At 38.0% G+C, this 22,527-nt stretch overlaps 1 protein-coding gene across 1 annotated transcript; it reads left to right on the top strand.

Moving 5' to 3' along the window:
• Positions 1-3,181: 3,181 nt before the first annotated feature.
• LOC126369990 (putative carbonic anhydrase 5) lies at positions 3,182-18,858 on the top strand. The gene is made up of 7 exons (XM_050014609.1): positions 3,182-3,471; positions 8,129-8,161; positions 8,748-8,915; positions 9,314-9,437; positions 10,347-10,559; positions 13,275-13,398; positions 14,299-18,858. Exons 1-7 carry the CDS (start codon positions 3,438-3,440, stop codon positions 14,560-14,562), a joined length of 960 nt encoding a protein of 319 aa, XP_049870566.1. The 5' UTR covers positions 3,182-3,437; the 3' UTR covers positions 14,563-18,858.
• Positions 18,859-22,527: the final 3,669 nt, after the last annotated feature.

Genomic DNA, 22,527 nt, shown 5'->3' with positions numbered 1-22,527 from the left:
ATCGAATAATAGCAATCAATAAGAAAGAAGAAGAAGAATTTTAGCTCTCATAGCAATCATAGTCTTAAGCACTAAAAATATGAGTAACTATGTAATAATAATATTATCTATTACCAGTGTCTATCGATGTGATTAGGTATTATTTGTGTAGGCAGAAACTGATGGAAACGTTAAAAAGATACCTAATCAATAGAGGAAAATTATCAAGATCCTACTTACTAATATTATGCGAAATCACCTATTTGTCTCTTACGTATTTCCTCTACTGATAGACTGATTTGAATGTTGGGGATCTGAACAACGGAGTACCCTAAGCTCTTGAATTGAAGAGTTTTGTTGGAGGATAAATGCAATGCTTTGCAGGAACTCCCAGCTGCCCGAGGACCGATTATATGATACTAACTCGTCGGCCTCTGTGGTCCAGTGGTTGAGCGTTATACTCCCGATCTGGAGGTCCCGCGTTCGAATCCCGGTTGGGACAAATCACAAAAATCACTTTGTCATCCCTAGTTTGGTTAGGACATTACAGGCTGATCACCTGATTGTCCAAATGTAAGATCATCCGTGCTTCGGAAGGCACGTTAAGCCGTTGGTCCCGGTTACTACTTACTGATGTAAGTAAGTAGTCGCTTCGTGAGCCATGTCAGGGGCCTGTGGCGGCTCAAGAGTAACTCTGATATCAGGGTTGATGGGGTTGGTGATCCACCTCACAACTTACGCGATAGAAGAAGAAGATTAAGTATGTTGTCCTCTCTACCAGTTGCAGTGCTCTTACAGGGTCCATGTTGATACTAAGCACCACATTTTGTACGAACACATGGTCGCAATATAACATTATTCTTATTCTGATTTTTAATAAGTACCTAAAAGTAGCAACACCAACTTTGTCAATAGTTGAAAATGAAACAAAAACATTTAAAAATATATTTTATTACATTTTCGTGACATTTCTTTGCATTTCTTACTATTATTTTGTATTCCGGTTTCATAACCAGAATATTACGTAACTTAAGTACCTATTAGTAGAAAGTTTACTTATTTAAAATTACTTTTTTATTCTTAATTTTCAGATTTTTGTGATTTTACAAAACGAAATCACATATCTACCCAGTTTGGGTCTGTTTTTAGGAATATGAGTTCGTCAATGAAAGCACCTACTCGTATTTACACGATATTCCCCTGATATTTTTTATCCAAATTAGTCCAATAAAATGATGTCACTGTGGTCCTGTGACGCCGATACCGACCCCGCCGGCGTGGTCGACGATTTCCCTCATTCAGCGCTTATCGCTATCGACCCACTAGGGTCGATTATTTCTTTTCGGACCACAAAGTGATTTTCTTGATGTGACCCCACCGGAATTCGAACCCGGAACCACCGGATCGTGAGCCCAACGCTCAACCACTGGACCACGGTGGCCGTTAACATACACGCACGTTGATTTGAGTAAGTACTCTTGACAATGGCCGTTTCTTAAAACGTCCTCAATTTGAGGAAATTAAAAATTCCTCCCACACATTTCCCTCCTTACATAATAAATAACCCTCGCGCCTCATCAGAAGGTGTGAAGAGCGAAACAGCATCCCCGAGGTCGGCTGGGTGCTTTAAAATGCATGGGTCACAGACACACACCTACCCACTTCCAGAGATTTAGAAAACTAGGTGACGTGCGCGCGACGCTCTTCACAAGTTCGTAGGGGACACACGGGCTAATAGAACAGCGAACAGAGCACCCAACCCGGATTCCGCTTACCGTGTGCCGCTTCTACACGTGCGAGCAAGACGAACAGTTCGCCCTCACTCCCTTACTGTTTAACAGTTTGCTTTCGCCATAACTCCTTATTCATTGTTTTAAGTTTACGCGGTTATTAACGTAATTAAAACACATAATAACAGGTTCTTACCGCGTTTAAAGCAGGGATAAACGCTGTAAGAAACCGTTATTATGTGTTTTAATAACTCCTTATTGTTTATTCTATGAACGTGCTAAAAAGGTAATCTAATAATTGATGAAAACGGAAATTACCATTCGTTTGAATGGGGTCGTGTCTAGTTCAAGATAAATTATGAAAAAATCTAAAACTAACGAAAAAGGTTTTCTTTTTTCTATTAAACTTATTATTATTATTATGTAATGTAATGTGTGTATATTTTAATGTTGTAAATGTATATACATGTGTCGTAGATTTTACCTAAATAAACTTTTTTATTATTATTTTTTTTTTATTGTTATTTTTAGTCTCTATGATCCCACTGCTGGGCAAAGGCCTCCCCCATGTCTTTCCAAGTATCCCAAAACTAAACTATTAAACTACTACTACGAGTAGGTACTATTATTGCGGATGTGGTCCACGCAGGCGCCAGGTTGAAGTGGGATTGGGCAGGTCACGTCTGTCGGATGCCTAACGACCTGTGGGCTAAGATCACCACAGAATGGTCTCCGAATAGAGACAGACGCAGGCGTGGCAGACCGAGGCGGAGATGGCGCGACGACTTGGATGCTTTCCTGGAAGGCTGGCCGGAGGAAGCACTGGAGAGAGAGTCCTGGAAGAAATGGAGGGAGGCCTTTGCCCAGCAGTGGGACACTTTAGGCTAGATAAGATAAGATAAGACTATTATTACTATTAAACTTATAAGTCCGACATTTTATCTCGTTTTTCTATGACGTCACAGTGTGGTTTTTCATACAAATTCGATAGTCATTTCGTGTTTTGACGTTTGTAAGTACCTAACTGATTTGCCAAGTTGGAAACTAGCCTATTCGGAAATACTTAGATTACCAAGGGACATTGTGAAAATAGATGAACTGTAAATAGTCCATCAAGTTAGAGAAATTTATTCTGGCTATTATGTTAATGTACGCTCAGATCATCAGATGCCTGATGATAAAAAACGCAGACCTGACGGCGTCAATACGTCACAACGGCACATAGACAAATCCATCATGTTAGCTCCTCATCACTAGTTTAAGACCCACGCTCTTATCGGTGTAGCATCCTCCATGCTACTTTTTTTAGGAAAAAATAGAGCGGTGGGTTCCCTCTTGCCTTCTGCCCCGCAGTACTCAGCTCCCAAAAAATAGCTCCTAAAAATATATTTCAAAAATTTTACTTGACAGTGTGTGTTACTTCCTTTTATCACGTTAATGGACGTATCAGGCTCGCTAGTAGCGCCATTAGAGCCGCGCGGGACGCAGCCGCAACCAGATAACGGAAATATAATAAAAAAGATAAAAATGCATATATAAATTAAAAAGTCACCAGTGACAACGGCATAACTAAACAGAAGGCCTAGTTATTGACATGCACGTGTGATAATAAATATAAAACTAATTATATTACTTATTATATTAATAAGTAAAATTAGTTTAAATTTAAATAAAATAAAAAGTTCCTTTTTAATTTAAGTTTCTTTTAAAGTGTTAACAAAAATCAGGATGAATTCTTTTGTTATTATCGCCAGTATTATAGGTGAGTATTAAGTTTTTTAAACATTTTTTAAGAATAGGTAGTCGTGGTAACTAGACCGATCTTTTGGTGTTCTTAATTGATTAAATGGTGAATTAAAAATTCGTTTTATAGCTGGCCAGGAATGAAAACTTACAATATACAGGTATAAATGTAGATAGGTACTATGTTCAGTGGATACTCAGATCCAAAATCAAAACTCATTGATTTTTCAATGTAGGTTCGTCACACCTTATCGCCTCAAAGTAAAAAATTCGTAACCGCATATTTTCAAAAGCACAATCAGTTGATTTTCTTCAAGAAATCCTCGATTTCTTTAAATTAATTTCATTTCAGATAAATAATGAAATCACAATTTTTTACCTGAACTGAACGCCTGTCCATTTCGAGGTTTAGTTAACAAACGTCACCTAGCATTATCCCATTCTTCACAGAGTCCGCTTAACTATCCTGAAGATTTGACAGGTCCGGTTTTTTACAAAAGCGACTGCCTGTCTGACCTAACCCGCGAAGGGAAAACCAGCCCAATACAGTCGGTCACATCCGAAAATGCATTTCTCGGGATTGTGGGTTTCCTCACGATATTTTCCTTCACCGCTGAGCACGTGATAATCATTTATGATCCAAACATGAATTCGAAATCAAATTCGACAATCATTGGTTTAGGCCTGTGCTGGATTCGAACCTGCGACCTCAAGTGAGAGGCAAGCGTTCTATCAAGGGTCTCACGTCTTCACGTCTGAATGTGATCCTGCAAAAATGCGCTTACGAGGTTTTCACTGTATGACAACGTTATTGAAAGTCGGGACTGGCCGGAATACGCTCAGGACCGCGAAAAATGGAAAGAGGAAGGGGAGACCTTTGCCCAGCAGTGGGATCTTGTAGGATAGATTAGATTAGATATTGAAAGTCAAGAGTCTGTTTTGGTTCCTATCGCTTACAACCAGTTCGAAACTTTTCTCTTTGTTCAGCAGAGTACCTACTTCAATACAAAAGACCTTAATAAATATTTCAAACGGCACATTAAAACTTCTACTCTGGAATGGGATAGAAAATAAAGTTTTCGGGCATGTCTAATGATGCTTCTAAGATGATGGACAATGAATGGATGGATGATGGTTATGGGCGATAGGCTGAATCCCTTGTCACTATAAGGTCCATCATATCCAGCTTAGGACATCGTATCAAGAGTGGCTGCAAGTTGTCTTTGATTATTTGTGGCGCTGGCCACCCCAGGGATTACGGGCGTGAGTTTACGTATGTATGTAGACATTTTCTAAGTCACATTAAATACCTTTTTTAGTCGCACGGAGAATGCTACACCGACAAGAGCGTGGCTCTTAAATTAGTGATGATGATGATGATGAAAGCTTTTTTTATACTGGTGAAGGATTATAGGATTACGAAAATGGCATATAAGGTGAAGGTTGTTGGTAGACTGGCAGAGGAAGACCTAGAAGGACGTACATCGACCAAATTGGAGATGTTGAAAGCGTTTTTGTATTGTATTGTGTCCTTTGAAAAGGTTAAGTACGATCTACTCTGAACGTGCGTGTATGACTCTACATACATACATAAACTCACGCCTATTTCCCACTGGGGTGAGCAGAGACTATGTAATTCCATTTGCTTCAATCCTGACATACTTCTCTTGCTTCCTCCACATTAAATACATTATGTATGAAACTATTGATGAATATTAATGTCTTATAGGAAGAACCTTTTTGAAAAATCACATTTGGATGTCATATTTGTTAACAAAACGTTGCAGTAGACACTTACTATCAATCCGGGTAAAAATGGAGCCAACAAGTTTTTACCTGGATAGAAACTAAACTGTAAACTGTTTGGGTTAAACTGTACCTAAGAACTGTATTTTTTCTTTCTTATAATGTACCTATGACATATTTTTTGTACTGTACAATTACAATAAATCTCTTTTGATTTTGATTTTTTGATTTTTAAGTTTTGTTAACAAACATCACATCCAACAGGGACTTTTCAAAAAGGTGCATATTAGTTATGTGGTTTTGCTCTAACGTAACTGTCAGAATTTATATTTAAATTATATTTGAAGTCTTTATTTCACAAATCCATAACATAACATAAACTGCCTATATACGTCCCACTGCTGGGCACAGGCCTCCCCTCAATCAACCGGAGGGGGTATGGAGCATACTCAAAATCAAAATACAAACATTAATATTCGTGAAAACATCATAATTAACAATTCAAGACCCTGTCACAATTAGAAATGACATTTGTGTTTATTAGATGATAATTATTTATACAAACATTTATCAAAAGTATAATATAATGTAAGTAGTAAAATATCTTACGACTATTACGTAGATGTATTGCCTAACATCTCTTCGTAAACGAATGTAAATATACAAAAAGAAATCAGTTGAGAGAGCAGTCAAAGAGACAGACATTATCTCGTATTTTGTATACAAAAGTGATATATATCCATGACATGCCTACCTCGGTGGAATATTTTCATGGCCAAATAGAAAAAAGTGAAATATTTCATCCTTGTTTTAAGGAATTGGGGTTTGAATCCCAGTGGGAAAATATCACAAAAATTACTTTGTTACTGATATAAGTAACTAGTCGTTACATGAGTCATGTCAGGGGCCTTTAGCGGCGCAATAGTAACCCTGTCACCAGGGTTGATGAGGTTGGTACTCCACCTCACAACTCACACAAGAGAAGATAAGGAACTATCGTTTACAGCGAGTTCCCGAACGTAGATTCCCGCTACGATACCTCAAACCTGTTGTCTTTTTATACCGGGAGAGAGCTCAGCGCTCCCCATTTGTGACGATTCCCCCATTAGCGCTTATCGCTATCGACCCACTAGGGTCGATTAAATCTATCAAATATTATCCTCGTAGACGACGCCCTGAGCCGAGAATCGCACGCAACTGGGCACCCTCAGGCCTGTTGTCTTAAATTTTGTACCGGGTGAGAGCCCTCAGCGCTTCCCATTTATCCGGCCAAGTAGTTAATGGCAAATCTTAAATATACTCACGTCAAAAAAGAAACTCTACGCCTACGTTTCGTTTTCTTTAATTTCCGTTTTCAGTATAAGAAAACATCATGTCATGGAAACCACTTTGTGATCCCTAATTTGCAGGCTGATCGCCCGATTGTCCGATAGTAAGATGACCTGGGCTTCAGAAGGCACATTAACCAACACAGGGGCCACATTAGATCAATTCATCTAAAAAGAAATATTACTATTTGACATTTATTGTTGATATTGCGCACTTACTTTTATATTGCGCAAATGTCAAATTGCAATATTACTTTTTTATATGAAATTACAACAGCTACTAACGACTTGTTACTATATTTATATATAGTTATTTATATATATATATAGTTTTGCTATTAGGTTTGAGATCGATCTAATTAACAAAGATTTAATTTAATAGATTCAACATAATAAAAAAAATACAAAAAAAGTAAAAAATAAGGCTAAACTTGTATATTCTAAAGTCTTTTCGAGTGATTCATTCGCCCTGATCGAGCGAAGATCCCTCCTAATGATCAATTAGTGAATTGCGAAAACGCTTGGAAAGTGGGTCAAATCTTATTAAGAACTTTTAATAAAATGGTCGTCATTTCCGCAGCGTTATCCCGTTTCCACAGGGTCCGTTTTCCTAACCTGAAGATTTGACAGGTCCGGATTTTTACAGAAGCGAATGCCTGTCTGACCTTCCAACCCGCGAAGGGAAATCTAGCCCAATACAAGTTAGGTCATATACCTCCGAAACGCATTTCTCAGGTACCTATGTGAATTTCCTCACGTTATTTTTCTCTTTCATAATAATAAGGCCCATGTTGGGATTCGAACCTAAGAAAATACTTACCTAGGTACATTTTATGGGAAATACACAAATTATATAATTATACTATATTATATTATTTGGCGGCGAGGGTGTGCTGCCGCCAAAGGATGTTTTCGGGGTACCGAACTGAGCATAGTACCCCGCTAGCCACAAGTTAGTAGTGTGACTAGGGATCGACGATCCAACAGTGTTGTGTTGGAAGTTGTATATGTATATGCGTCTTGCTATGTAAACTTCGATACCGCGTTTCACGACCGCTTGAAGACTGCATTATTAAATGTGGCGCCATCTGTTGCATGTGAGCGGAACTAGGTGGCCAACTAGTTGGGTCCGCTACAGATCGTACTACTAATACTAAATCATCTCACAGAAAAATGTTCTACAATAATTGTAAACTCCTAATAAACGGTTACCCATCCAATGACTGTCCACTAATAATAACTCTTTCAATAATTAAATCTATCAACAAGTGTCTATCTAAAAACAATACAATAACCTTGTCACTTTGTTGGGATGGTATATTTGGCGTGTTCAAAAGGTACGAAAATGAAAATTATTAAAAACGTAAATAGTTGTTTATTTTATAAGTGAAAATTTTGAAGTGATATATATTTGATACCTAATTCAAATAATTATTTTCTTAAAGAACACACACACAGTTTAGATTAGTTCCAAAACTGTTTTACAACACACTTACTAATAGGTGGACTTTTCGGCTGCTCTGACACGGTTGATGAGGTTGGTCATTGACCTCAGAATTCACCCGAGAGAGGAATAGATAAACATTTTTTTATTTGTTTCAGGTTTAGCACAGGGAGCGCAATGGTCATATGATTGTGAGTATCTTATTTTATATAATGTTACATTATTATCACGGTCCTGGGTTCGAATCTCGGTGGGTACCGAAACCCGGTCATCCCTAGTTTGGTTAGGACATTACAGGCTGATCACTTTGACATTTGCGCATATATCCTAAGTTTTGAAATGTACCTCATGTTCATATTTATTGATGCATTGTTTGTGTAATGCAACAGGTAATGCACCTGGTACATTTACGTTTTATGTATTTTGTAAAACTAGATGCCGCAACAAACATACCGTACAAGCTTCGTAACATTTGGCTACGCTGAGCACACATGTCTTGGGCTGGGATCTAGTTCAAAAGATTCTTTTTTTGTACCTATTTTTAGTGTTGTAATCCCAACCTGTTTTGTGAGCCAAATAAATAAAAAATAAAAATAAAATAAAATAAGAGTAAGTGCGCAACGCAAACAAATGTCAAATAGCAATATTGCTTTCTTAGATGAATTGCTTCGATGTGGCCATTTTAACCCCCTAGAATGTGATATTTCAAAAAGGTTCTAACGTGGATTTACTATAACGGTCGGATCCTTCAAAGCTAACCTCCCAAAACCCTCACAGACGAGACCCAATGGCCAGGCGTGTGTCGGAGCGGGACACAACAATCTCCAATCAACATCATGACCCAAGATGCGCTGGTGGACAAGCACGGAGCACACATCCGAGGCCCGCTGCAGTTCCGAGGGTACTCCAACGTACATGTCGAGGCCACCAACAACGGGCACACACGTAAGTTCTTCTGTTTGAGGTCAATGACCGACATCCTCAACCCTTACGTCGAAAATATATGAGACAAGCGAGTTGAAGGCGACCGATAAAATAAGGCTCCTGGTCATCATCTTCGTGGCTCTACCGGCTCAATAATAACCCTGACACCGGCTGGTGTGGTTGGTAATACACCTCACAAGCCATACGATAGAAGAAGATCATCATCTCCCTAGCATTATTCACACTAACTTCGACAGATCCAAATTCTCAAACCATAATTTAAACAAATTCTAAACTAACCTAAAGAAAAGGAACAATCCCCCTTCTCCGCCTTTCTTCTCCTTCTTGCTTGAAGAAGATATTTTTTTTCAACCAAATCTTCTTGACCTTGACCATTTATATCAATTTGTGTTCCGTAGTGAAATGGAGCAACGTGATTGGGACTCCCGCGCCCACGTTGTCTGGTGGGCCCCTGCGTGGCAACTACACGTTTCTGCAGTTCCACCTGCACTGGCTCTCCGAACACGCCATCGATGGCATGAAGTGAGTGCCTATACACCGACTGACTATATCGACCCATACACCAACTGACTATATCGCCCCATACACCGACTGACTATATCGACCCATACACCAACTGACTATATCGACCCATACACCGACTGATTATATCGCCCCATTCACCGACTGACTATATCGACCCATACACCGAGGCACGCACCGACTGACTAGCATATACTTATGATATCTGATACTCAACTCACCTCTAACCCAACGGCCTCTTTGGTCCAGTGGTTGAGCGTTGGACTCACAATCCAGCGGTCCCGGATTCAAATTCCGGTAGCAACATATCACAAAAATCACTTTGTGATCCCTAGTTTGGTTAGGACACTGTAGACTGACCACCTGATTGTCAGAAAGTTAGTTGATCCGTGCTTTGCTGGGCACGGTAAGAAGTCGGTCCTGAATATGCCAACTAGGTGACAATATTACCAGCATACAGTCCAGACCACTCTCTCACGACAATCTCTTCGCCACATTAATAGTCATTTTTCTGAAACAAACAAACGTGAGGTATATGATGATGACGACAATGACAGTCTCAACCATCGGGGCTCGATTGTTGAAATTTTGTACAATGATTAGATTCATTCGTAGTCAGGCAAATAGGGCAAAATCATGTCATAATGCCATGCCATTGACACAAAAAGACTGAAAATCTTCCCACATACACACATAAGATTACGCCTATTATATTCCGATCCTGACACTCCATCCTCGCTTCCTCCACTCTCATCAAAGACTTCTTGCATGCTAAAGTACTCTTAACCTGGCGTTTCTTTAAAACGTTCTGGATCTCATCCAACTCTACCACTTACACCCGCATCATAAATATTTTTCGTGAGTCTACGGAGATACTCTTCTCTTGTAACCTCCAACCTCTTTTCCAAGGTATCCTCTGGAGATCCACATGGTGCATATAAAGACAGGACTCACCTTAGAAGAGGCTTTGTCCAGAGACGATGGATTGACTGTCATTGGTGTAATGTGCGAGTTACACACGGGACCGGAGAATGAAGATGCCTTAAAGCAGATCATGCCTGATGTGCCAAGCCTGGTTGACAGGAATGAGAACCCTCATGATGCTTCGTTTATTGATCTTAGGTAAGTGTGTTTATTTGTGGAAACTTGGGCGTTTATCACACGATGCGGTCGACCGCGTGAGGCGGGAATCGACGGTTTAAATGTAAGTCAATTCTGCTTTGCCGACTGCTACACCGCCAACCGTGTCGTTTGATAACCGCCTTCGTAACCTGGATTGGGCTGCTTTTCCTTCAGGTTGGAAAGTCATATTGACAGTCGCTTCTTCTGCCAAATCTTCAGATAATTTTAGCCAACCCTGAGGATAACAGAGATGAGTTTTGGAAACCTTGACTAAAAAGAGAAAAAATATTCTTCTGCTTTTATCCTTGTTTGGGATCCGCGCTATATCACTATACAGTGCATGAAATAACCTGCAAAGCTCCCGCTTCAAAAACGAAGACCTGAGATGATGATGATGAATCCGAGTCAGATATATTCAAAATTTACCTTTAAACAATTTTAAGACAGTATTAAACAGAAACTTTGTAAAAACGGTTGTTATAATGTTAGTGATTATTTAGAAGACATGAATGGGATTAACTGTCTGGGAACTGATATTAGGCTGCCAAATTACTAAAGAACGACTAGGGCCCTGTGCCGACGTATTTCTTACATCTTCTCTGCCCCAGCTATGAAGCTGCAGTAGTTTTAGGCGAGATGTTCGTTAGATGTTCGTTATGTAAAAAAATTACGTTCAAAGTACCACCTACTGAATAAAGATTGTGAATTTTAATGTGATTCAAATCCAAAGGCAACTTGCATCCACGGCACATCCACGTGTGCCGTGGATGCAATAAATTTTACGATGATCCATAAATTTTACGCCTGTCGATTTCCCTTTTGGGGGATAAAAAAATGACAGGTATAACTTAAAATAAAATAAGATGGTGTGTATTGGAATTAGGACCATTATCTGCCCAATCACGCCCTTGACATTAAACCTAAGGGCCACGGGACAATAGTGGAACGAATCACAAGTAATCTTGAATGAGTATGGAGACAGATAAACACAGGATGTATTTGTGTCGGTTGAGTAGCTATAGTAACTATTGTTAAAGCTTCTATGTTGGACTGGAAGCGGATAGAAAACAGAACACGTTCAGCTGCTCTTCTCGGGCATGTAGTAAAATCCGACAGAGGAGAGTTCTTTCTAATATGGCGAACAATTAGGTCCTCATTAACCGGCAACTTCACTCCACTCTACTCCACTGCGGGTTGGTGACAATAAAAATGCTGAGAAAAATATGTTTATTGAAACAAATATTGATAGATTTGCAACCATATTCGGAATACATTGAAGTAAAACGTGAGAATTTCTCAGATTTAAATAATATAACATAAACAGCCAATATACGTCCCACTGCTCAAGCATAAGCCTCCCCTCAATCAACCGGTGGGGTTATGGAGCATATTCCATCGCAGTGGTCCACTACAGGTTGGGGGAGGTACTTTTACGGCTAATAGCCGGGACCAACGGCTTAACTTGCACTCCGAAGCACGGAATCGTCTTATTATTTCGGACAACCAGGTGATTCAAGCTTGGAAATTCCTTATCAAACAAAGGACAGTCTCACAAAGTGCTTTCGACAATGTTCCCATCGGGAACTCGGACCTCCAGATCGTGAGCTTATCGCTCTAACCTCTAGACCACGGGCATAGAATAAAGAATAATACTACGTATAGAACGGCAACTCTCCGCTCCCCGCCAGCGTCTGAGCTAGGTTTACCTCACCCCCCCTCTAACACAGTTTAGACTTGAATCGTATGGTGTCAGACGTCACACACACAGATGCGCGTGTACGATAACGTCAATGTGTAATATCTGTGTAAAATGAGATTGTTTGTATGAAGTGACCGGGGTGTGCCACGGAGGCTGTTCTCTCAGACTTATTTATTTATTTAGTTTTTACTTAATAAATGTGGAATGTTGTGATGACTCGGAATACCTTCTTGATAAGAAAGTCGATTTTGAAATAAATAGACACGGTAGAAAGAAAAATCGATTTTATGTGTTCTCTGATTAAGTGGTATAGGTACCTATTCTCATATAAAATCAAAATAAATTCGCCACGCCTCAATCCAATCAATGGAAGGTTCAGGGTTTTAATCTCGAGAAAAATTTAATGTATTTACACGCGATTCAGAAGGAGCTCTGTGGCGCAGCGGTAAACGCGCTCGGTCTGCAATTGTTGAAGTTAAGCAACTTTCGCCGGTCATATGATGGGTGACCACAAAAAAAAGTTTTCATTTCGAGCTCCTCCGTGCTTCGGAAGGCACGTTAAGCCGTTGGTCCCAGCTGCATTAGCAGTCGTTAATAACCATCAATGGGCCCACGTGATGGTTTAAGCCCCGATCTCCCTATCCATCCATAGGGGAGGCCCGTGCCCCAGCAGTGGGGACGTTAATGGGCTGATGATGACACGCGATGCGACTATGATCCGTATTTCTCCAAGAAGACTACCACACAAAAACCTTATTCTTACCTTAGTCTAACGCGTAAGAGCGAGAGAGACTGTACGCGCTCTCCCTCTTACTCTTTAGCAGCTCACGGCCCAGAGGGGGTGAGGTTAGCGCCCGATACGAATTGGTGCGGGGCGAAGAGTTACCGTTCTATACACAGCATTATTCTTTATTGTAAGCTATAAAGTATTTATCCCGTTCGGATTTGGCAGGTGCGATTATGAAGCGAGGGAAAGTTCCACATTAGAAAAATTACAAAAATTGCTTTGTCCACAGTCGTCTTCTGAGTCCGAACCCTCAATCTTACTACACGTATCACGGCTCCTTGACGACCCCTCAATGCCAGGAAGCGGTAACTTGGATCGTAATGGACCAACCGCTTCACATCTCTGATAATCAGGTGAGCGATTGACGTGGTGTTTATTTATATTACAGAAAAAGCAGCGTTATCATCTTTATCATAGGCCTCATACTACTGAAGATACTTTGCCTGATCACCATCTACGGGCATTATGATACAGAACCAAATACCAAATACATCTAAGTCAGATATAAGCGGTTATTACATTTGCCAATACATCCTACCTGATGCGTCAACATAGGCTCCACGATCAGGATCATGTGGTCTAATTGCAAATTGGTGGGCTGACCATGGCAACCACGATCTCGAGCGACTGATTTCTGATTAGTATAATAACTGCTTTAAGAGCACACACATAAGCATTTTACGCGTATGTCCCCACAGGAGTTCCATTTATTTACTTCGATTCTAAAATACTTCTCTACTTTCCACAACATTCATCAATCATTTCATACACGCGCGCCGATATTACAATCACCAACTTTTGAATTCTCTAAAATCTTCAAACTTGAAAATCGCTTCGACGCGCGACGTCACTTTATTTTCATCTTGCGATTTAACCTTGGTTACGGAATAGGTAACAATTTCAATATTAAAGAAAATCAGGATATAACCTTATCAGAAGTTCGCGTTTACTTCATCAATTTCTAGGACTCTCCCTGAAGCTGAATGAACTGTAATAATACTATATTACTAAGAAAGTTGCCTTCCTTTTATGAAAACTCACAAAGATAAAAATCCCTTAAGAGCTGGAACCTCGTCCGAGGCAGATCTTTTATAACTTAACGAATGATTCTCTTTTGTTTTTCTACAAACTGACATCTCTCATCTCTTTCGCGCTTAGCAATGTACTATATGTCTGTTCTGCTATCATTATAGGTTTTTTGTCTTTTTAAGTGCTCTAAGTCCACCTATCTGACCCTCAACCTTCATCCGCAGTACAAACAGTTCAGCAAAGTGGACGTTGGCGGCATGTTCAACTACAGGAGCTTGCAACCTGTCAACCGTGTGGTCTACCGGTCCGTTGCTTCTGGCTCCAGTATCGTCACTCCTGGTCTGCTGACGCTCCTCGTGTCTACCATCAACGGCCTTGCATCGAATCTCTACTACTACGCGAAGAAAGGCAAGTGTCTCATCACCAACGCGAAGAAAAAGATTATCACGGGGATCTGGACGGCGGAGTGCCCTAAGCTCTTGAATTGAAGAGTTTCGTTGGAGGATAATTGCAATGCTTTGAGGCATTTGTTGATCTTGATAAACAGGGTGTTAGTGACACCGTAACTACATTTGTCGGGGATGATTCATAGCCCATTATTCTGAGTTGATAACATAAGGTTATGACTATCCTAATTGGCGTAGTCACAGGTACAATCATCGCAAGATGAACTAAGTACCTACACCTCACCGAGCTTTTTGTTAGTACAACTTAACGTGGTCTTTCTGAGTTGATATCAAGTGGAATTTCCGACAGGAAATTCGTTCGCTATATTATGTCACTAACACCCTGTATTTAGTTTTTTTGTCTGTTTTTTTAATGAGTAATGGTTTTCTTTTCTGTTTTTCAAAACGTCAGACCAAAATGTCACAGTTGAACCGTTTACAGATGTGCTGCCAAATATTAGTTGTCTATTTTAATCGGTTCCGGAAAGAGTGCTTGGTTTTTGTGGCAACTGCCACATATTTAAGTTGGTGTTCTTTAAGTGAAAATGATTGTGCACTTGTTAAATAAGAAATCAAGAATCATTTTGATTTCTGGGGGGGTTAAAAAAGCCAAATCGAAGCAATTCCTCTAAATAAGCAATATTGCAATTTGACATTTGCGCAGATAAAAGTAAGTGCGTCATGCAAATAAATGTCAAATTACAATATTACTTTTTTAGATGAATTGCTTCGATGTGGAGTATTTAACCCCCCTGTTCTTTAAGTGAACCTGATTGTGGTACTTGGCAAATAAGAAACCAAAAATCAGAATAATTCTGATTTCTGTTCTTTAAGTGAACATTTTTGTGGCACATGGTAAATGACAATAAGTGACGTAATTTTTTTAGGGTATCCAATGAACCCTATTTGTTATATCATTGTTGAAAACTATATATGTATATTTGTTTGTGACGTTCCCATATTCCCGATAAATGCGACAGAGGTATGTCACAACCTAACCTGTAGCTGGTTTTCCCTTCCCGAGTTGGAAAATCGGAGTAGTTGCCTCTTTAAAAAAAAACAGATTCAAATCTTCAGGTTAGGTAAGTGAACCCTGTAAAAACGGGATAACACTAAGGAGGTGTATTGTAGATAGCTAGCTGGATTTAAAAAACAACAGTTAATTATTATTTGTTTAAGTGTATTCAGATAGGGTTTTTAATTTAAGTACAATGAAAAATATTAGTGAGATAGTTAGGAAAGCTATACTTTTAATAAACTTGAAGCATTTTCAAATAGGTATACCTATGCTCAATAGTCTACCTCAAAGGTAGATGACGTTATGGAGTATTTTTCTTTTTTTGTAAAAGACGCCTTGATACTATCAATATTAGGTTTTAAGTATGTGATAGTGATTATTTAGGCGTCACATATATGTATTATATATTTGTTTTAAGAAAATTGTCTGTTGCATTTTTAAACTACGTAAAGCTCGGGTCACACACACTATCTTAATTGCACATGTTAACATTTGCACATGTTAGCTGATACGTTTAGTTTCTGCTAAACGCAGCGTTGCCATTATAGAAATATCGATGATAACTTGTGCAAAAAAGATTAAGCAGCCGTAGCTTAATAATTTCGGATCAAAAAACGCAACTTGACCAATAGAAACTAAAAAAATATATATAACAACAAACATAACATAAGCTAATAACTAGTTGTCAGAGGTACTATCGCAAGATGAACTAAGTACCCACACATCACGGAGCTTTCTATTAGACCAACATGATTATAGACGGCGATACGGCTCACCACATATCACGTTCGTCCTTCAATTAAAAAGCCAGACATCTATTATTATCATCGATGACTTGATAGTATATTGAGACAAATTAGTAATTATTGCAATCGTAAATAAATAGGTACATATCAATTCAGATAACTTTCTATATCTAGATAGGAGATATTAGCATCATAATATTTAAATGCACATTATCATCATCATAAAACGACAATATAAATTATGATAGAGACATTTTTATTGTTTTAATGCAACCGGTGATGATCAATAGTGGATTAGGGTCCTATAAACTTAATCGGTTTAAATAGATATCCGGCTTTTAATGATTTATAACTACATAAAACGTAACATCATTATCATAATCACTAATTTGAAAGCCACGCTCTTGTCGGTGTAGCATTCTCCATTCTTGTCTATCAAAGGCCAATTCCTTCACTTTCTAAGACACGACGTTCACCTTCTCTTTGATCTATTCCATGTAAGCTCTTCTTGGTCTTCCCCTTCCTCTTTTTCCTTGTAGCTTTCCTTCTATGATGTTGTTTTCAATAAATTCGCCGTGTCTTATTAAGTGTCCAATCATCTTGCCTCTTCTGTCCTCAATAACTCTTAATATTTGCCTTTTCCCTTACTCTTACTAGCACTTTCTCGTTAGTTCCTCATTAAAACATAACATAAATAGCCAATATACGTTCCAGTGCTGAAAGCCTCCTTAAAAGGGGAATATTGCACATTATTAGTGCTATTTTTAGACCTGAAGGGTTAGAAAATCAACATCGAAACAATTCATCTAAAAGGGATTTTGCAATTCGACATTAATTTCCGCATATAAAAGTAAATGTGCAATGCCAGAAAATGGCAAAAAGCAATTTTGTATTTTTAGATGTTGTTGTTATTTTGTTGTTGTTGTTTTTATTTTTATTCTCTTTCTTCAATGTGGTCTTTTTAAACCCCCTTACATTTGAATGGCCAAAGTCAGATATATACTTACTAACTAGAAAATTTGATACACATTATCGACCAATACAAATCCGATTTGCCACCATAAATGTTGGAGATGTCAAATCGCCTAATATCCGCTTCCGTTAACCATTTGATCACAATTTGTGAATTGTGTGAACTGTTGTAATCAAATAATCGGTCAACCAAATGACATGTGGTTGCAAAGTTATCAGAATATATGTTTTTCCACATGGGTCTAATAACTAATAAACTCGAAAAGGCACTAAAAATGTTCGTCCTAAAGCCGTATTTCAAACCGTATTTTCTGTCACTTAGATACTAAAACTAAAATTTATTTGCGATATTTTGAAATTTTCTCTTTTAGTTTTAGGACTTAGATAATAAATGAAATAAAAACCTATTTAATAAATAAAAAGTAATTATATTTAATAGTATCATACCTATATGCAATTATATTCACTGTTTTGAAACAATAATACGTATATTCATAATTATTATAAGTTATACCTATAAAGGCCAAGCCGAATTGAACGCATTTTGTGATAATACACGTTTGAAAGAAACGTTAAAAATTGCAATTTAAATATAAGTATTGTAAAAATAGAAGAAAAATATCTCCAATTTCCTGGTATTTCATTGTTGTTTTAAATTCTAGTCATTTAACAATTAAAATAATTCTGTTGTTACAAATTGTGAAACACTAAGTACAAAATGTAGGTTTAAAATTGTAATTTTTATATTTTGTTTTCCTGTTTTGTAATATTCATAATATTAGTTTAAAAATAACGTTTCACTATATTTAAAAATAGAGGCGTATATATATAAATATACATAACTTAAATGAAATAAAAAGAGATGTAAAGCACTCCATGACTAAAGTAGGTTTTAGCCATAAATTAATAAAAGATCGTATAAGTATTATGATTAAGTATACTTCGTATGTAATTAGTAGACCATTTCCTGTTGTAATTCCGATTCGATTTAGGAATTTAGATAGTAAACTCACGTGCATGTTAACTAGAGCCCATAGCTATATTTTTAGAAACACATTCATAAACACATGTGTATATCGGGGTAGGCAGAGCGTCAATATATCCAAAATTGTGTGAGCTCAAAATAAGGTGCGGTTTTTTTAAAAACTACAAGTATTTTTCTTTTTAGTAAGATACAGATTCTAAAGCAATATTTAATTAAATTTAAAATTTGAATTAGGAAAATTTATAATCTCTGTATTTTTTTTCATGCTTAATAGCTACGTTTATTTAATTTTTTCGGAACATCAACTTACGAGATGTTTATTTTTTTAATTCGCTTAGGGTAAATAAGTACATTGAAAAAAAAACACTTTTTCTGAAAGCTGTGCTCGTTGAGTTAACACAGTTTTGGATGCCAAACACCTACTTGATATTGTTTTTAAATGCAATAAAAAGATTTTATTTAATATTAAGTTTTAATAGTAAATTATAAGTTAAGTAATATTTTTTTGAATCATGAGGCTGTGAAGGGAAACTATAAATTATGCTAATTTATTAGTATTCCGAAGGACTTCTTTTATTGTTCCTTAGTTAACAAATATATCATTATAATAAATTATCGTAATCTGTTTTATTTACCTTTTTAACTGCATGTGTACTTGTTAGATAACAATATAATTTTATTATTTTTTCAATGAAATATCATACTTACCTATTACTATCTAGTAAAATGATTATTATTTACTAATGTCGTCATACCTACACGGGGTGCTTAATTGATATTGATCGATAAATCCGATAAATTACGCCAATATTGATATAATGACGTATGCCTATGCGTGATTTGAACCGGAGATCTGAGATAGTCTTAACTTTATTGTTTTTATAAATCTTCCACGTGGAAACCTGGTAACCCAGTTGAGGTCGCAAGCTCGAATCCAGCACAGGCCTAAACCAATGATTGTCGAATTTATTTTTGAATTCATGTTTGGATCATAAATGATTATCAAGTGCTCAGCGGTGAAAAAAAACATCGTGAGGAAACCCATATTCCCGAGAAATGCATTTTCGGAGGTATGTGACCTAACCTGTATTGGGCTAGTTTCCCCTTCTCGGGTTGGAAGGTCAGATAGGTAGTTATTTCTGTAAAAAACCGAACCTGTCAAATCTTCAGGTTAGGTAAGCGGACCCTGTGAAAAACGGGATAATGCTAGGGGGATGATGATGATAAATCTTCTATGTGGCATCGGCTGCTAATCATCATCCTTTGTAATTCGAGTCATCATGACGCGTCATGGAAGCGTGTGACATTCGCAGAGTGACTAGGGTGTACCTAACGACACATTAGCTTCAAAATAGCAGGACCAATAAACCATATTTTCTTCTTATCGTGTGGGTTATGAGGTGGAATACCAACCTCATCAAACCTGGTGTCAGGGTTATTACTGAGCCGCCAAAGGCCTCTGACATGGCTCATGTAACGACTATATACTTACATCAGTATGTAGCAACCGGGACCAACGGCTTAACTTACCTTCCGAAGCACGGATCATCTTACTTTCGGACAATCGCTAATCGACTCACAAAGGTATTTTTGTGGCAGGTAAATGTGTAGTGTCAAGTCAAAAAAAAATTGGAGCTGATTAGTCTCAAGTAAGGCTTTACGAGAAGAAACTTTTCACGTTTAGACTCTAATAGCTCTGTTCGGGGAACGCGTGAGTTACGTCACAGTTTCGTAGGTTCGAATCCCGACTGAAGTTCTAAACCACTGAATTCGACTTTGCGAGTTTGAATTCATGTTTCAATGTTAACGATATCACGTGGTTTCGAGATGTTTTTGTTTTTTATTTACTAGGTACACAAACAGATAATAGATTACAGAATTTAGTAGATAAAGTACAGATCTAATCTAATATCCACGAAAGTAAAAAAAAAAACAGGATACACGATAGTCAAATCAGTTACTTTTTACTAAACGTCTTTTTTTTGGCGGCTCAATAATAACCTACATACCAGGATTGCTGAGGTTGGTACTCCACCTTACAACCCACACGATAAAAGAAGATAAGTCAGTACACACCAGGCATAACAATGGTCATCTTTTTTGGGGTTATGTATACGTTTTTACAATAAAATACCAGATAATATTTTAAATTTGTCAGAAAATAAATTTAAAGCTCATGTGACAGCCTCCGTGGTCTAGTGGTTAGAGCGTTAGGCTCACGATCTGGAGGTCCAGGTTCGATTCCCGATGGGGACATTGTCGAAATCACTTTGTGAGCCTTTCCTTTGTTTGGTAAGGACTTTTCAGGCTTGAATCACCTGATTGTCCGAAAAAGTAAGATGATTCCGTGCTTCGGAGGGCACGTTAAGCCGTTGGTCCCGGCTATTAGCCGTAAAAACACCTCCACCAACCCGCATTGGAGTAGCGTGGTGGAGTACGCTCCATACCCCCTCCGATTGATTGAGGGGAGGCCTGTGCCCAGCAGTGGGACGTATATAGGCTGTTTATGTTATATATGTGTGAAAGAAGAAGAAAGAAACAATATTTAAAGCAAATAAGTGAAGCTTAACTGATGTATATAAAAAGCTTATTATAAGATTAATAACCTAACCTAACTCTAGTTATTAAATAACTTGCAATGTACCCTCATTGATTTAAAAGGGGTGTTGCTGTTGCAGTTTCTTGTCATTTCTTCTCCTCAGCCATAACACCTTGCGAAATGACGTAAATTCAAAAATGTTACATTGACCTTCAACAAGTTTATCTGTGATAATTACGTTGAATAAATGATTCTGATTCAACATAACATAAATAACCTGTAGACGTCCCACTAAAGGCACAGGCCGCCCCTCAATCTCTAGAGGGGATTCTATACTCTCGCCTTTCAACGCTGTGTCGGAGCGTGTTAGTATTTATTACCTATTTGTACGATCACGAGCATTAATATGTATACACTTTGGTACCATGTCACATTAACTTTTTTGACAAATTGAACTGTAAGTCTCACTAAATGTCAAACATGTTAGTGCGACAGAGTCCTAAAGTGGGTACATTATATTGCTCATGACTGTACATTGAGCCAGTCAAACGATACTGTATGAGGATCGGAAGGTGTTCATACAATATCCGTCGCGCGCGCATCCGCCACGATCCACTGCCAGTACGTCAGCAATTCACCTCCTATCATTCATTTCATTCATCAATTGCAATTGTAGAATTGTATTGAAGTAACCTGAGGTCTTCTATTTATAAACTCTATCAAATATATTCTATTCAAAATGTAACCAACCGTGTTACCTCCTGAATTAGGATATTTTAAATAACATAGGAATAGCCTCCGTGATCTAGTGGTTAGATCGTTAGGCTCGCGATCCGGAGGTCCGGGTTCTATTCCCGATGGGACATTGAAAACTCTTGTGTCCTTTTTTTGGGTAAGGCATTGCAGGCTGAAACAGTTGATTCTCTGAAAAAATGATGTTCCCGTGTTTTAACGGCTCCTTGTTTTCGATCCCAAGACCTAGTTTGTCGTAGGGTTGCCCAGCTTCTTATCAGCATCGCACACGCACACAAACACACACACACACACACACACACTCACACTCACACTCACACTCACACACACTCATACATTTCTTTTTATATTTTTTTTTTCTTTTACTTATTTAATTTTCTTATTATTATTATTTTTAAACAGTGTATATTTCTTATTTTCTTACCATAATATTGTTTTCGCACTTTAAAATGGTTGGACATCTATCACATTGTAAATGCGAATGTCATCAATTGTGTGTACTAAACCGTGTTGCACGACGCGGTCAGGAGTGGAGGCCTGGTGACCTGTAACACAGGCTCACTGCCTAGCTCGGGCACCAGTCTGCCACAACTGAACATTTAGTTAATAGTTTTATATTTACTATTGTCATCTACTTATACTGTTACATTTCATATTTTCCTTATGTTGAGTTGTGGTGCGAAATAAAGATTCTTATTATTATTATTATTATTATTTTGGAAGGTAGTGAAGCTGGGCTACTAGCCCAAACATTTCTTCCTCATTTATAGCCCGAGTCGGGAATCAAACCCGTGACATTATGATATAAGTCATGCGTTCTCGGAACAGAACTATCATAAAAGGACAATCTTACAAAGTGATTTCGATAATGTCCCCATCGAGAATCGATTCCGGACCTCCAGATCGTGAACCTAACGTTCTAGCCACTAGACCATGGAGGCTGTTATGCTATGTTTTGATGAATGTATCTATGTATACTTTTATTTTCTTTTTT

The sequence above is a fragment of the Pectinophora gossypiella genome, chromosome 10 (genome assembly GCF_024362695.1).
Source record: "Pectinophora gossypiella chromosome 10, ilPecGoss1.1, whole genome shotgun sequence".
Lineage (NCBI taxonomy): Eukaryota > Metazoa > Arthropoda > Insecta > Lepidoptera > Gelechiidae > Pectinophora > Pectinophora gossypiella.
Note: the sequence above shows the minus strand (reverse complement) of the source record. Positions and strands in the feature narration are given on the sequence as shown.